This window comes from Passer montanus, unplaced genomic scaffold (genome assembly GCF_014805655.1).
Source record: "Passer montanus isolate IOZ18808 unplaced genomic scaffold, ASM1480565v1 scaffold105, whole genome shotgun sequence".
Taxonomy (NCBI): domain Eukaryota; kingdom Metazoa; phylum Chordata; class Aves; order Passeriformes; family Passeridae; genus Passer; species Passer montanus.
Genome location: NW_024357059.1, coordinates 141,667 through 154,150, shown reverse-complemented (window position 1 = coordinate 154,150; position 12,484 = coordinate 141,667). Strand labels below are relative to the sequence as shown.

Sequence of the window (12,484 nt, the reverse complement as noted above, 5' to 3'; positions counted from 1 at the left end):
CTAAGTAAAGGCAATACTTGATAATTCTCTCCTCCCATAGAAGGAAGGATCTATTTGAAAACTATACGAACAAAATCATAGAAAATACTAAGTTGGAACAGATCCACAAGCATTATCAAGCCTAATATGAGTGCAGGTGAAACAGACGACTTAGGAATCAGCAAGTAGTAGATGAGGCTTTTGTAGCGTGTAGCAGCACATAGCATCAGGGCCCCATTGCCCAGTTCACTGGGTCATGGTAGCCACTTGGACCAGCTGATAGCCACTCGAGAGCCAGAGTAGCCGCTGATCATGATATTCATCCTTTATGTTGTCCTTCTTTTTAGAGGTTACTTTGCTAATCATACCTAATTATGAATTACAGAGGCCTTGACACATTTCCAAATAAAATGAGGTCATACATGTTTAACAAGTTTGCCTTTTTTTTCTGAATTTTTGAAGTCAAATCATCAGGTATTAAGGAAACCTCCTTGTCCAACCATCCAGGAGCCACTCTGGAAGTCATACTCTCAACACCTGAGCTAGGATCAAGGCCCCCTCACAGCTACACACCCCACACTCACATAATCAGGCCAGGTTTCTTCACTAGCTCAACCCTAGTTTTCCCATAGGAGAATCTCAGAATTCCCAATCCTTAGACTTATTTAATCTTGGTGCAATAACTAAATAAAAAATAACAGCTTAAGCTGAGTGCCTCTGAGGGGGGACCCTGAACAAGGGAAACCTTGGGCTTTTGTACCCTTACAGTTTTAGCGCATGAAAGTCTCAGGGTCTTTGGCTGTTGCTGTGTCTCTACGTGTCTGGTCACCTGACTGGTGAGATAGGTCCTCATGTTGTTTTTTATGCAAATGGTCTGCACAGCCTCTTGCTTGGAGCTTCTGCCACCCAGAGCTCAATCTTGAGCTCACAGTGCAAGTAGCAAACCAAGCTACCTGTGCTAGGTGTAGTCCTCAACAGAGGGAAACAGAGTAATTGCATTCTGCAATAAAATACTGTGTTTTAAGGTGTCCCTTAAATGAGAAGTTTTAATCCCTTTGTCACTCTGTATTCTGTTTTTATTACAGGTCCCTGCAATGCAGAATGCAGTAAAGTAGGGTGTGATGGGCCAGGACCAGATCATTGTACTGACTGTCTGCACTACTACTACAAATCTAAAAACAACACAAGGTAAGAGAAAGAGAAAAAAGCTTCACTTCAATGATTTCTTAGTATATATCTTAACTTTCTTTCCTCTTCTCTTCATTGCATTCATGGATAATTAATTTTCCCCTGATTTTGAAAAATGTTCTTTGGATTTTTTTAACTCCAAACCCTAGTTAATCAGAATTTAAAATACAGCTTTGAAAACTCCTTCTCTGATTATCCCCACCTCTTTTTTTTTCTTCCATAAGAATCTTTCTCTGTGTATATATGTATTCATAGACTCTCATTGCTACTACAGCTGATGTGATTAGGTGAACAAGATAGGAAGAAATGTAGATGGTCGAAAATTATACTGTAGATTGTCTGACAAGACATATGCTGGTGAGATAGCTTGTGTAGGGACATAAATGCAAGAGAGTCAGCTTGATGCAGTGCTTTGAAGGGTTATATCTTAGTAAGTACATGATCATTAGAAAAGCAACAATGCTGAGAAATACTTCTGCTTTGCAGTCATGGTCCAGGAATGTGGTGGCAGGTTATTTCATTAACAATTCTGCCTTCTCTTCCCTGCTGTCTGCAGGATCTGTGTTTCGACCTGCCCACCTGGTCACTACAATGCAGACAAGAAACGATGTAAAAAATGCTCACCCAATTGTGAAACCTGTGTTGGAGGCCATAATGACCAGTGCATGACCTGTAAATCTGGCTACTACCTGAATGAAGTAACAAATAGCTGTATTACCAACTGCCCTGATGGGTTTTACCTGGATAAGAGTTAGTATTTCTTGTTGGTTTTGTATTGCGGGCTACAGAATTTCATCTGGGGAGGTTGCTGGAATGCTTATGAGCAGGAAAAGTGTATGTTGATCTCTTATCCTATTCCTTTTATTAAATTGTTGCCAAGCGTGATCAAGAACGTCCTGAATAATCTTCCTTTATTTTAAAAACCATGCTTATTGCAGGATGTCTTTTCAGCTGGGGGTACGTGGGACTAACAGTAGCAGCACCAGGGCAGTTCAAGAACAAGTCAGCTGAAGGACAGCAAAGGTTATTGCTACTTGGAGAAGGGACAGACAGCACCCATTCTGAAATTATTCCCCATTCAGCCAGATTATATGGCACCAGAAGTGAGAGCCAAGATACTGGCATGGCCAGTGAACCCGAGCTCTACCCAAAACAGGCTCTTCAGATGTAAGATGATTGCAAATTATGTTTCTGACAGACCTAAGCACCTCCAGAGTGATGTCACTGCCCTGGAGCGGTAATCCTCAGCCATGATAGGTACCTGCTTCAGCTTCCTCCAAGTGATTGCCAAATAGACTGTCTGTGTTTGATTTCCAGCTTTGGCTAAAAAAAATACTTAGATATATATTCAAATGGGCTTGAAACTTCAGTGACATTTATTATCTTTAGACTCTCCTTAGAAGATAAATACATTCTCAGGAGCTTTGTTCATCTAGATACCTAACCTTCTGCTTTCTCCAGCATGAAGATGTGTGCTTTTTTTTGAGAATTAGTAAAAACCAGTCCTACCTTAATTCTTGCATTTTCACTGTGTGAGAACTACAGCAAAGAGAACTCTTTCTCATACAACTTGAGACAGATTGATGATAATTTAGCATTAAATAGGGAAATATAGATTTTTTTTTCTCAGGATGGTATGCATCACTCACTGCATGTCAAAAGACAGCAGGGCTGAAGAGAGTGAGACATTTCTTAAAGAAGGGATGTCTAGAGATAAAAAACCAGTTGCTAAGTAATTTATATATTTACTTTGTTAAGATCAGATCTGTTTATGCAGGTGTGTCTTTTAGCAGCAAATCAGGAAGACAGGACAGGACTGCTGGCATGGAAGGTGTAAGATTGCAGGACAGTCTCCAGAACACATGGCAATTATTAGTGCATATTACTACTATATGAGAAGGTGGCTTAAGTCCATATTATAAATAGGGAATGTAAATTCTAAGTGTTTATGAAAAATTTTTAATGGCCTCAAAACATATTTTTTTCTCTGGGTGCAACTATAACTTCAAATGTATGGAAATATTGTAAACTATTTGATAGAAAAAGATAATGATAGGCAGAATTTTGCTCATTTGGTCTAGCTTGATGTTGATGTCAAACTAGAAAGTTGTAAGTCATGTAATAATGTATTCATACGATCTTATCAAACAAAACTGACCAAGGTTTTCTGGGTTATTTTCTTTTTTCCTCTTGTAGATAAGATTGTTTGTCGTAAATGTAGTGAAAACTGCAAGACCTGTGTTGAATTCCAAATCTGCACAGAATGCAAACATGGCCTAAGGTAAGGAAATTATGCACATCCCTAAACATAGTATCTGAAGAGGTAGAAAAGGCTGTAGATACACAATGAAGAATAAAAGATAGCTATTTAACCTTGCATGGCCCTCATTTCATCTGTTCCAATGATTTTTAGTCTGTTTAGTGATCCTGTGTGCCTATTTGGCTGACAACAGATTTTTAGAAGGCCTTTCAAATCAGGTAACATAAAAGCCACAGTCATGTGGAAAGCTGGTTTCTTCAATTTTTGACCTACATTATGTCAGTCAAGGATTGTTTTAGAAGTAGAGCTAATGAATTGTATTAATCTTTCTGATTCATTCATGTGGTAGTTAGAAATTATTTTCTTATCTTTATTGTATTTCTTCATGTATCCAGCCATTCGCTTACCTCAAGTACCTGAGGCTCAATTCTATTACAGTACAGTGATCATATATTTTAAACAGCATGTGAAATTTTTTTCCTTCAGAGGGGAAGTTAATTATTCTTTGAAATTATAGATAAACATACAAAGCAGCAGTACACATTTCAAGCTCTTTTATAAAGAATGACCTTTGGTCCAAGTAGCAAAGCTCAAAAATCACATAATATTCGTGACAGACTGTATGCTGGCTTAGTGCCACAAAAAATATGAAGTCAATATTCACTATCTGTGAATTCACTATTATTTTGAATACAAGTATTGTGTTAATGTTTTAACACTGAGGTTTCCTGTTGCATTTAAGTGGTTTTTCATCTTTCAGTAAAAGCTGAATGTTTACTTCTAGAACATCAATACCTGGATTCCTTTATTGAAATTGAAATACTAAAAAAAAATTAAAACCTAACCTTCATGTTTTCTTGGCAATTTTAGCAAATAGAGAGTCATTTTTGGTAACATTTTTTAAAAAACGTGTGGTTATATCAGATAAATGGAGCCTTTCAGGACATGCATTTCACATTCCATAGTTGTTCCATACTTTCTGCATTTTCTTGGCAGAGGTATCAATGAGCAGGGCCTTCCTTGAGTGGGTCTTGAGAGACCTGAATTCCAGATCTACTCCATTATTGGCCCATTAAATAAACCTGGGCAAATTATTTTCCCATCTGTAAAAACATAATAATGCTATGTGCATTGTAAAGCTCTTTGAGGAATGTCACTGGGGAAAAACAAAAGAAAAGCAGGGGTTATGAAGTTTTGTTCCATTCCTAGTTTATTGTCTAAACTGGGACCGAATACACTCTTGAAAATTGTCAGTTGTGCTGAACTTACCTGGCTGTTGCTGGATCTAATCTGTAAAAACATGGTTAGCGCTCAGAGTGGGAAACCCCAGAGCTGATAAGCATTTTTAGAGTAAGTGTTAAATTGGATGAATCCTGAGATTCTGCAAAGATGGTAAACATTGCAGAGAAGTCCTAGTTTAAAAAAATTTAATTTCAAACAAACAAAACCCCAAACCGCAATAAACTGCTATAGGCACCATATAACATGAAAGCAATAAACAACTACTTCAAGGAATACATAAAAATGTGACCTGTTACTCACATTTTTGTGCTCTCTCAAAAGTGCCTGCAGGCAGAATACCTCCATCTGTAATCTCAACAAATTTCACAAGCCACACAGAACTGGCATTCAGTTAACAAGTCCCTTAGCATTTTTTTTAATGCTGACCCTGTATCAAATTCCTCGTGGATAATTGCATTTTACATGCCTGAATTTTTAGTGCTGCTTGTCATTGTTAATTTTTTTTCTGTCCCCTATTACTTGGTAGTATTTACAAAGAATTTGTAAACAGCTTCTTTATTCACCATGGGCAAAACTGCTTTGCATTCCCTCTTTAAGTGATTGGTGTCTCTAAATTTATGAAATACGGCCATTGAAGGAAGCTGATGAATCGTAATAAATGGTTTGTTCTTTGATTAAAAGCGAATTACTGGATTGTGCACGATCTTCTTGTCCTCTGTTGCCATTATCTGCTCTGTGCTTTTTTTCCTTTTTATAATAGTTTGCATGGCACCAGATGTGCTATCCGCTGTGAAGAAGGAAAATACCATAATGGCAGAGAATGTGAACCATGCCACCGTTCCTGTGCAACATGTGCAGGTATTCCACTGACATTTGTCTGCATAATTTTCACTCCCATATGATTTTACCTCTGATTTTATTCCCCTGTATATCACAGTTACAGTATAGCATCATTTTTTACATGTGAATCTTGAATTCTCTTAGTAGCTTTTATTCACATTTTAAATATGGCAAACTTCTTTCAGCTGGCATAGAAATCTAGGGTTTGAATTGAAAGAGTTCATAGATTACTCTTTCTTTTTTATTTTTTCCTTTTTTTTTCTTTTTTTTAAATTTTGATAGAACTATTAAAATTCTATGATTTCCAGTAATGCCTTCCATTTTCTTCCAGGGATGGAATAATTACTGGTAGATTTTGTGGGAGCTTTAGAACTGCAGCCATTTATTTCAGAAAAAGATACACTGAAATGATGTAATTGTTTATTTTAACAATGTACCTGCCTTCTTAACATTTCTCTTCGGATTAAGGTGCTGGAATAGATGCCTGTATAAACTGCACACAGGGTTACTTTATGGAAGATGGAAGATGTGTGCTGTCCTGTAGTAGTGGTTATTACCTTGATCACTCCACTGAAAGTGGCTACAAAAGCTGCAAAAGGTATGATCAGTGGCTGATACATCTGATATTTGGCAGTATATTAGCTATTACTGTGTTGGAAATGATCATACTTATTAGAAGATAAAACACTGCTTACATGAAAACATAAAAAATACCTAATGCTAAGTAAAGTATATGGATTTTTGATATTATTATTATTAATAATAATAATATTAATGTTAATATTAATATTAATATTATTAATTTATATTCATTCAGGTTCTATAAAAGTATTTTTTCTGGTATATGTGTGACCTTCACTTTAAAGCAGCCTGTAGTGAGCCTTTAAGTAGCTTTGCGTAGAAGCCTAAAATTTGCAAATCTGACGAGGATCTGCATTTCTTAATAGCAAACAAAAACAATCAAACTACAGGTTTTTTCATTGCAAGTTAGTTATTATTTATAAAGACCATTTCAGTTCTTCACTGCGTATTCACAAACATAGTGCAAGTAGATTTCTAAACTATTGTCCAGAATAGCTTACCTGACTGAAGTGCACAAATGGCTGGATAAATCTTGGACAAAGTTGTGCTGTGCAAGGAAGAAACATTTTTTACTTTGTTAAACAAATATAATTTTTTGCCCTTTGGAATAATTTATTGTTGACTCAGATCTAAGTTCAGGGCAGGAAGGGAATCCCCGTGTGTTCTACATAAAAAGACAATCAATATGTAATGAAAAGACAATGGAGCAAGGTGGGTGATGAAGGGACAGGGTATATGTCAGTCATTTCTATTCCGTGACTTTAATACATGCCTTTCACATGCACATGTTTGCACCATCAGCTTGATACTTTTGCTGATTATTTTTGCATAGTTGCAATGCACTAGAATAATACAGCTGTGTAGTAAAAATTCTGGAATAGAAATTTGTTGATTGAAAGGAAAAGGACTGAGTTGCAGGGGTAGTCAATTATTTATTACCAAAATTAGTAGTAGTAAAATTACAGTACCTTGTACCTCTAAAAAGAGCAAACATGTCCTTTGCAATACAAAGGAGGTCTCCTAGGAAGCCTTATATTTGGTGAGGCCAGAAGGCCAACTCCTGCCTTTGTCTTCCAGATGTGATGCCAGCTGTTTGGATTGCAGTGGCCAAGGAGACAGAAACTGTACAAGCTGTCCAAGTGGCTATAACCTAGATACTGGTGTCTGTGTCATTGGAACAGTATGCAAGGATGGTGAGTGCAAGGCTCTGAAAAGATCCATTTTATCACTGCCAGCTCCTTCTTTTACATGTATCGGGTTGGTTTGACCTGCTTTTCTGCTTAGGTATGGTCTTCATTACTTTTTAAAATTTTCGGATGTATGAAAAGGAGAAATTTACATTTACATATGTTAGCAAGATTAGTCACATCCACTTTACCTGAATTTTCCTAAAATAATTTTTCCCCTTGCCAACAGCCTACTTCTCCTTCCGTAATATTTGTTCAAAAGCTGTTGCTTTCAACAGATTTTTATATGAGGACCTTAGAGTGCTATTAATAGAATTACATTTATCTATCTCAGCACTGTGAAAATGCTCGTGAGTAAAAATGATTTAAAGCACCCACAGGATTGCTTGATTTGTGAGAAAGAAAGGATTCTGAAATAGGGAACATGCAATTTAGGGTGGAGATTTGAGCTTCCTCCAAATTCTCTTCTCCCTTCTTATTACTTATGATTGGCTTAATTATTCACTAATATTAATTCCTTTTAAATGTCACAATTACAGAGACACTTAGGTAGCATTGTACTTCCCAAAAAATGTTACTGTGTGAATTAGTTGTAAATAGAGTCTAACAAGAACAATCCAACAGGCAGAGCATATCAGAACAAATCTAGGAAGATACCTGACATCAGATATAGTAAAAGCTAACAGTGACTCTTGGGTCCAGCTTATTTCCACTGGATTTACTAGGAGTTAAAGAAGACTTTAAAAAGAAAAAAGAAAGAGCACAGGTGTGAGTCTTGTTCCTGTGGACCTTTGCACTTCTTGTTGGAATGTAGGCTTCCAAACTTTGAAAAGTATCCTGTTCATTGTAAAGTTACATTGCAGATATTGATAAACTAGTCATGAGCCCTTTTCATATCTCAGCATTGGAAGACTTATTGTCTTAAGCAAGACAGATATACATAGACAAATGTATATCATTCTTCCAGAAGAAGACAGATATACATAGACAAATTAAGAAGTGTGATGCTAATATTGTTATTGCAATTGATTTCTCCAATGCAACCATTTGAGATACCAGTTTTTGTACAGCTGCATAAATCCATCTTCATTTGTACACATGCAGCCGCAATCACATACCCTGTAGTTCCTGAGGGTGAGGACAACCCATCTAATTTGGCAGAATGGTGGTCACCACCACCATTCTGCCAAATGCAGCTCTCATGGAAGGGCAGCACATGGATGTGCAGGTCAGGAGGGTTTGGGTTTGGTTCTTTTTCTGTTAATTTACAAAAGCAGAGAGGGTATCATTTCAATGCCTTACAATCAACTCACTCTACAGGATTTGCATTTCTGTTGAGAATATTTTACTCTTTTTCTGTGGTTTGATGGTTTTATTCTTTTAATTCATAAAAATTGAGAGCAACTTCCTTTGCTGTAAATATCACTGTATTCTAATTATTCTCTTTCTAATCTTTTTTTCCTTTTCATAAATGGATACCGATCATTCCCTGTTGGACCACACAATATCTCTTCCTGAAAAAAAAAAAAATGCTGTTGACTGAAATTCCTTTTGATGGACCAAATTTCCTACTTGCTACCTGCTCCTGAATGGTCTCTTCAACCAAATCTGCATGTCATGTCTGACCAATTAAACCTTCCTCCACTGTACACGCCATGCTCTCCAAACCTTCAACCTCCCCTTCTTCTCTTGCTGCTACCCTCTGGAAGCCACGGAAGAGTCCTGGGCCGAGGGAGGATTCTGTATGCTGGTGAAAAAGAACAATCTCTGCCAGAGGAAAGTGCTTCAGCAATTGTGTTGCAGAACATGTAAACAAAAGGGGTGAACTGACACCTCCCAGCATCCTCCTCCTCCTGTTGACTTACAGATTAATTCGTATTACTGAAAAAGGAAAAAAAAAGAAAGGAAAAGAAAACAAGCCACCTTTCTCCCTCTCCCCCCTCTTTGTCTGGGGAGATGGCGAACTGTTTGTTGGAACTTAAATGGAAAAACTACAACACGCCTACCTTTCATAACTGGGTGTCTAGAGCTGAGCATCCAGGATCACAGAGTCAGTATTGTGTGACCAAAGCATTTGATGCCAAAATTAACATTTAACTTTTGATTTGATTTCCTGCCAACCATAGATTATTCCTGTGTTTTGAAGGTTCTTTTTCTTCCCTTCTTTCCTGCTTCTTTCCACTTCAAGATGTTTAAATAGTGTTTCAAGAATACAACACAAGTTTACATGGATTAAAACTAAACAATACAAAAAATTGCATTAGTCTTTTTTTGTGCTGTATGTATTGACAGGGAGAACTTGAGTTCCTGAGGGGATCAGAAACATCATTAGTGCAGGACTAAGTTCTGCCCCTTTTCTAACTCTATTTTAAAAGATGAAAAGTGAACATTTCTGCACACATTTCTTTCTTATTTCCTCTGCTGTATGCTATTTTTTGTATCACATGCAGTATGTATATATGTTTGCCCAAAATGTGGTTTTGGTCATATAGATTTCATTTTTAGACAGGTGGCTTATTAACAGATATGCTAGGATTTTTATTTTATTTTTTTTTAATTGTCAAAGCTGTTTCAATTAAACATAAGAAACCCATTGTTCCTGTAGTGGACAAATTTAGAATATACTACTTCTCTTGATTTGCATAAGTGAGAGTAATGTATATGCTCAGAAGTCAGAAAACATTGCTAACATGTAAGAAGTATTCATAAATTATTGTTGTCTTGTAATGTTCATTTAAAAAGGGGATATTATCATACAGATATGTGGAACTGTTTCATAGTGCCCATATGTAAATGCCAGTGTGACTATATACAACAGGATGTGTTTACAGGACTGGATTTATAATTGTGCCAAATACACCTCCAGGCAAAATTGCATATAGGGCAATAAATCAGTGGTTCTCTTGGTGCCATGATGGGCCTGAATCTGCTTTTAACTGCTCACAGTGGAAATTTCAGCAGGAATAGTCCTGCTAAGGCAAATTGAGTTACCTCACTGTAAAGAGGTCCTGAGGGATAAGAGAAGTGGACCTAGCCTCACTCTTTTTCTACCCAGGCACATGGCTGCCAGTACAAATTTCTGTTTAATTTGTCTTCTTCAGCTTCACTCAGCACGCTGTTCAAAAGACAGTCATTTCACAGAAAACAGCAAATTGAACTTCAAAGATACTGTTTACTGGGGATAATACTTAAAACATGCAAAGTGTCTTTCTCAGTTAGCTTTCCAGGACATACAAAAAGAAAATGGAATTCAACTGTTTAAGCATGTAAAACCTGGAAAATAAAGGGGATCAAAAATGACTGTGGATATTTTACAAACTAATTCAAACCTTTAGAGGTAATGTCCTCTTTAGCAGAGAGCAGATAAACTATTTCAGCCTGGTTCAGTATGAGAGAGTGCAGTCAAGCTCCTTTGGTGCCCATTACAAATTTTCTGATAAATATTCAAATTTGTGCTAGTTTAACTACTAGTCCATTACTGCCTCATTTCTCAGTATAGCGTGTTTAAATAGAACATAATACTTTCAAAGTTTAAGTTAATATTATATATGTTATATATAAATATATATTCACTATTGAGATTTAATTATGTAATGGATTGTAAAGAATCTGTTTGGATACTTACAAATGTCTCTAACACTATTATAGAGAAGAAATTAATTACTTTGTTTTCTTTTTAAAAAACTGACATTGTTATCACGAAATCCATTTTTACTGAAAAAATACTGTACATGTGTAAAATGTTCAGTTGTTATTTGTAAAATAGGGTAGTTCTGTTGTAATTGATATTGGCCAAAATCAATGTTATTCCATATTTTATTTTTTCTATTAAATTAACCTAAATTCCTGTTCTTTTGGTCTGGAAAAACATGTTGCTCCATATGCTACGCCATTTGTTGAAGGGCGTAGGTAGCTCTGTGGTATAGAGCACTTAGATATCTGGGTGTTTAATTTTATTACAGACTTCTTTTAGTTTAAGTGGTGGAATTTTTATGATTGCAGAAATACCTGGTTTAAGTGGAAATCACTTTTTGTGTAGTAACAGTACAGCCATATATGAACCCTAATGGGTAATAATGTTGACTTCCTCTGATCTGTAAGAGTCTGTGATGGGTCGAATGTATTCTGTGTTCAGGATTAAAAAGCAGATTTTGTAACTACCTATTGGCTCAGGCAGTCAAGAAGGAAGGTCTCATCTTTGCGGTTGTACAGAGTGGCCACTTGCACAGCGTGGTGTTGATGTTGATGTCTGTTCACGTGCTCGCCTGCTGTACAGCTCAGCTCACAGCCACAGAGTGCCCCTTCAGCAGCACCATCTGTCCTTGCCAGACCCCAAGGACTCCATGCAGCCTCATTTGTCACCCCTGCAGGGTGAGCTCCTTCACTGGCATGAGCTGATGCTCTTGTTCATTTACCACTTAGCCCCACAGCCTGAGTGGAGAGCAGTTTATCCAAGGGGTCATATGTTCAGATGGCATTTTAAGCACATTTGAGGCCATGTAAAGAATTTCCTGAAAAAAAAACCACCACTTTTTGGCCTTAGACATCTTGTTGTCACTGACCTGTTTTAACCCGGTTTCAAAACAAGGAGTTAGTCATCATTCCCACGGTTTCCCTGTCAGTCCCCAGCAGCATGCATATGTGGGATGGCGCATTCTTAGCAGTAGTTTGGTGAGACCACACCTGGAAAAAGGTTGCCTCAGTGTTGTATGAAGAACTGCTTGTTAATCAATTGAAAGATGAAGGTGAGCTCCCACCTCACCTTCGTCTTCCAATTGAGCAGACAAGTAAGGATAAATCTGTGGTTTAGGCTGAAAACTGGAATTTTCTGGTGTCATCTTAGAGTCTTTGATCACCCTTGTTTGTTTTGCCTTAATAGCTGTTGTCAGAGACATGCAAAATTTGTAAGCAGCCTATAGCTAGTACTTGTACTAGAGGATCACTGCAGAGACAGGATAGCAGTTGAAAGAAGTTTGTTCCCAGATGCAGAGTGATTGCTCCTGCTTCACTGATTCAATGATGAGTAGTTTGGTGTGATCTGTATTTGACTATTGATGATACACAGAAAGGATGCAGACCATTTCAGAAAGATCAGAAAATACTAAGTATGAACAAAATAATAATTTTCCCTATGTCAGGAAAGACTCTGTATGGCATCAGTTTAAATCTGTTCATAAATTTCATTTTATTTATACCACAAGTCAGA

General features: G+C 37.0%; 1 protein-coding gene across 3 annotated transcripts in view; it reads left to right on the top strand.

Annotated features, from left to right (window-relative positions):
- Positions 1-12,484, top strand: part of PCSK5 (proprotein convertase subtilisin/kexin type 5) — a 223,235-nt gene that overhangs the window by 156,508 nt on the left and 54,243 nt on the right. Inside the window, exons 15-21 of one of the 3 annotated variants that reach the window (XM_039719297.1) lie at positions 1,065-1,167; positions 1,724-1,917; positions 3,364-3,448; positions 5,430-5,527; positions 5,978-6,107; positions 7,169-7,284; positions 8,988-11,129. In XM_039719297.1, coding sequence (XP_039575231.1) covers positions 1,065-1,167; positions 1,724-1,917; positions 3,364-3,448; positions 5,430-5,527; positions 5,978-6,107; positions 7,169-7,284; positions 8,988-9,103 — 842 coding nt within the window. In that variant the 3' untranslated portion in view covers positions 9,104-11,129. Of the gene's footprint in view, positions 1-1,064; positions 1,168-1,723; positions 1,918-3,363; positions 3,449-5,429; positions 5,528-5,977; positions 6,108-7,168; positions 7,285-8,987; positions 11,130-12,484 lie in introns of those variants that run through there. The other 2 variants (XM_039719288.1, XM_039719307.1) reach the window with 2 other exon arrangements.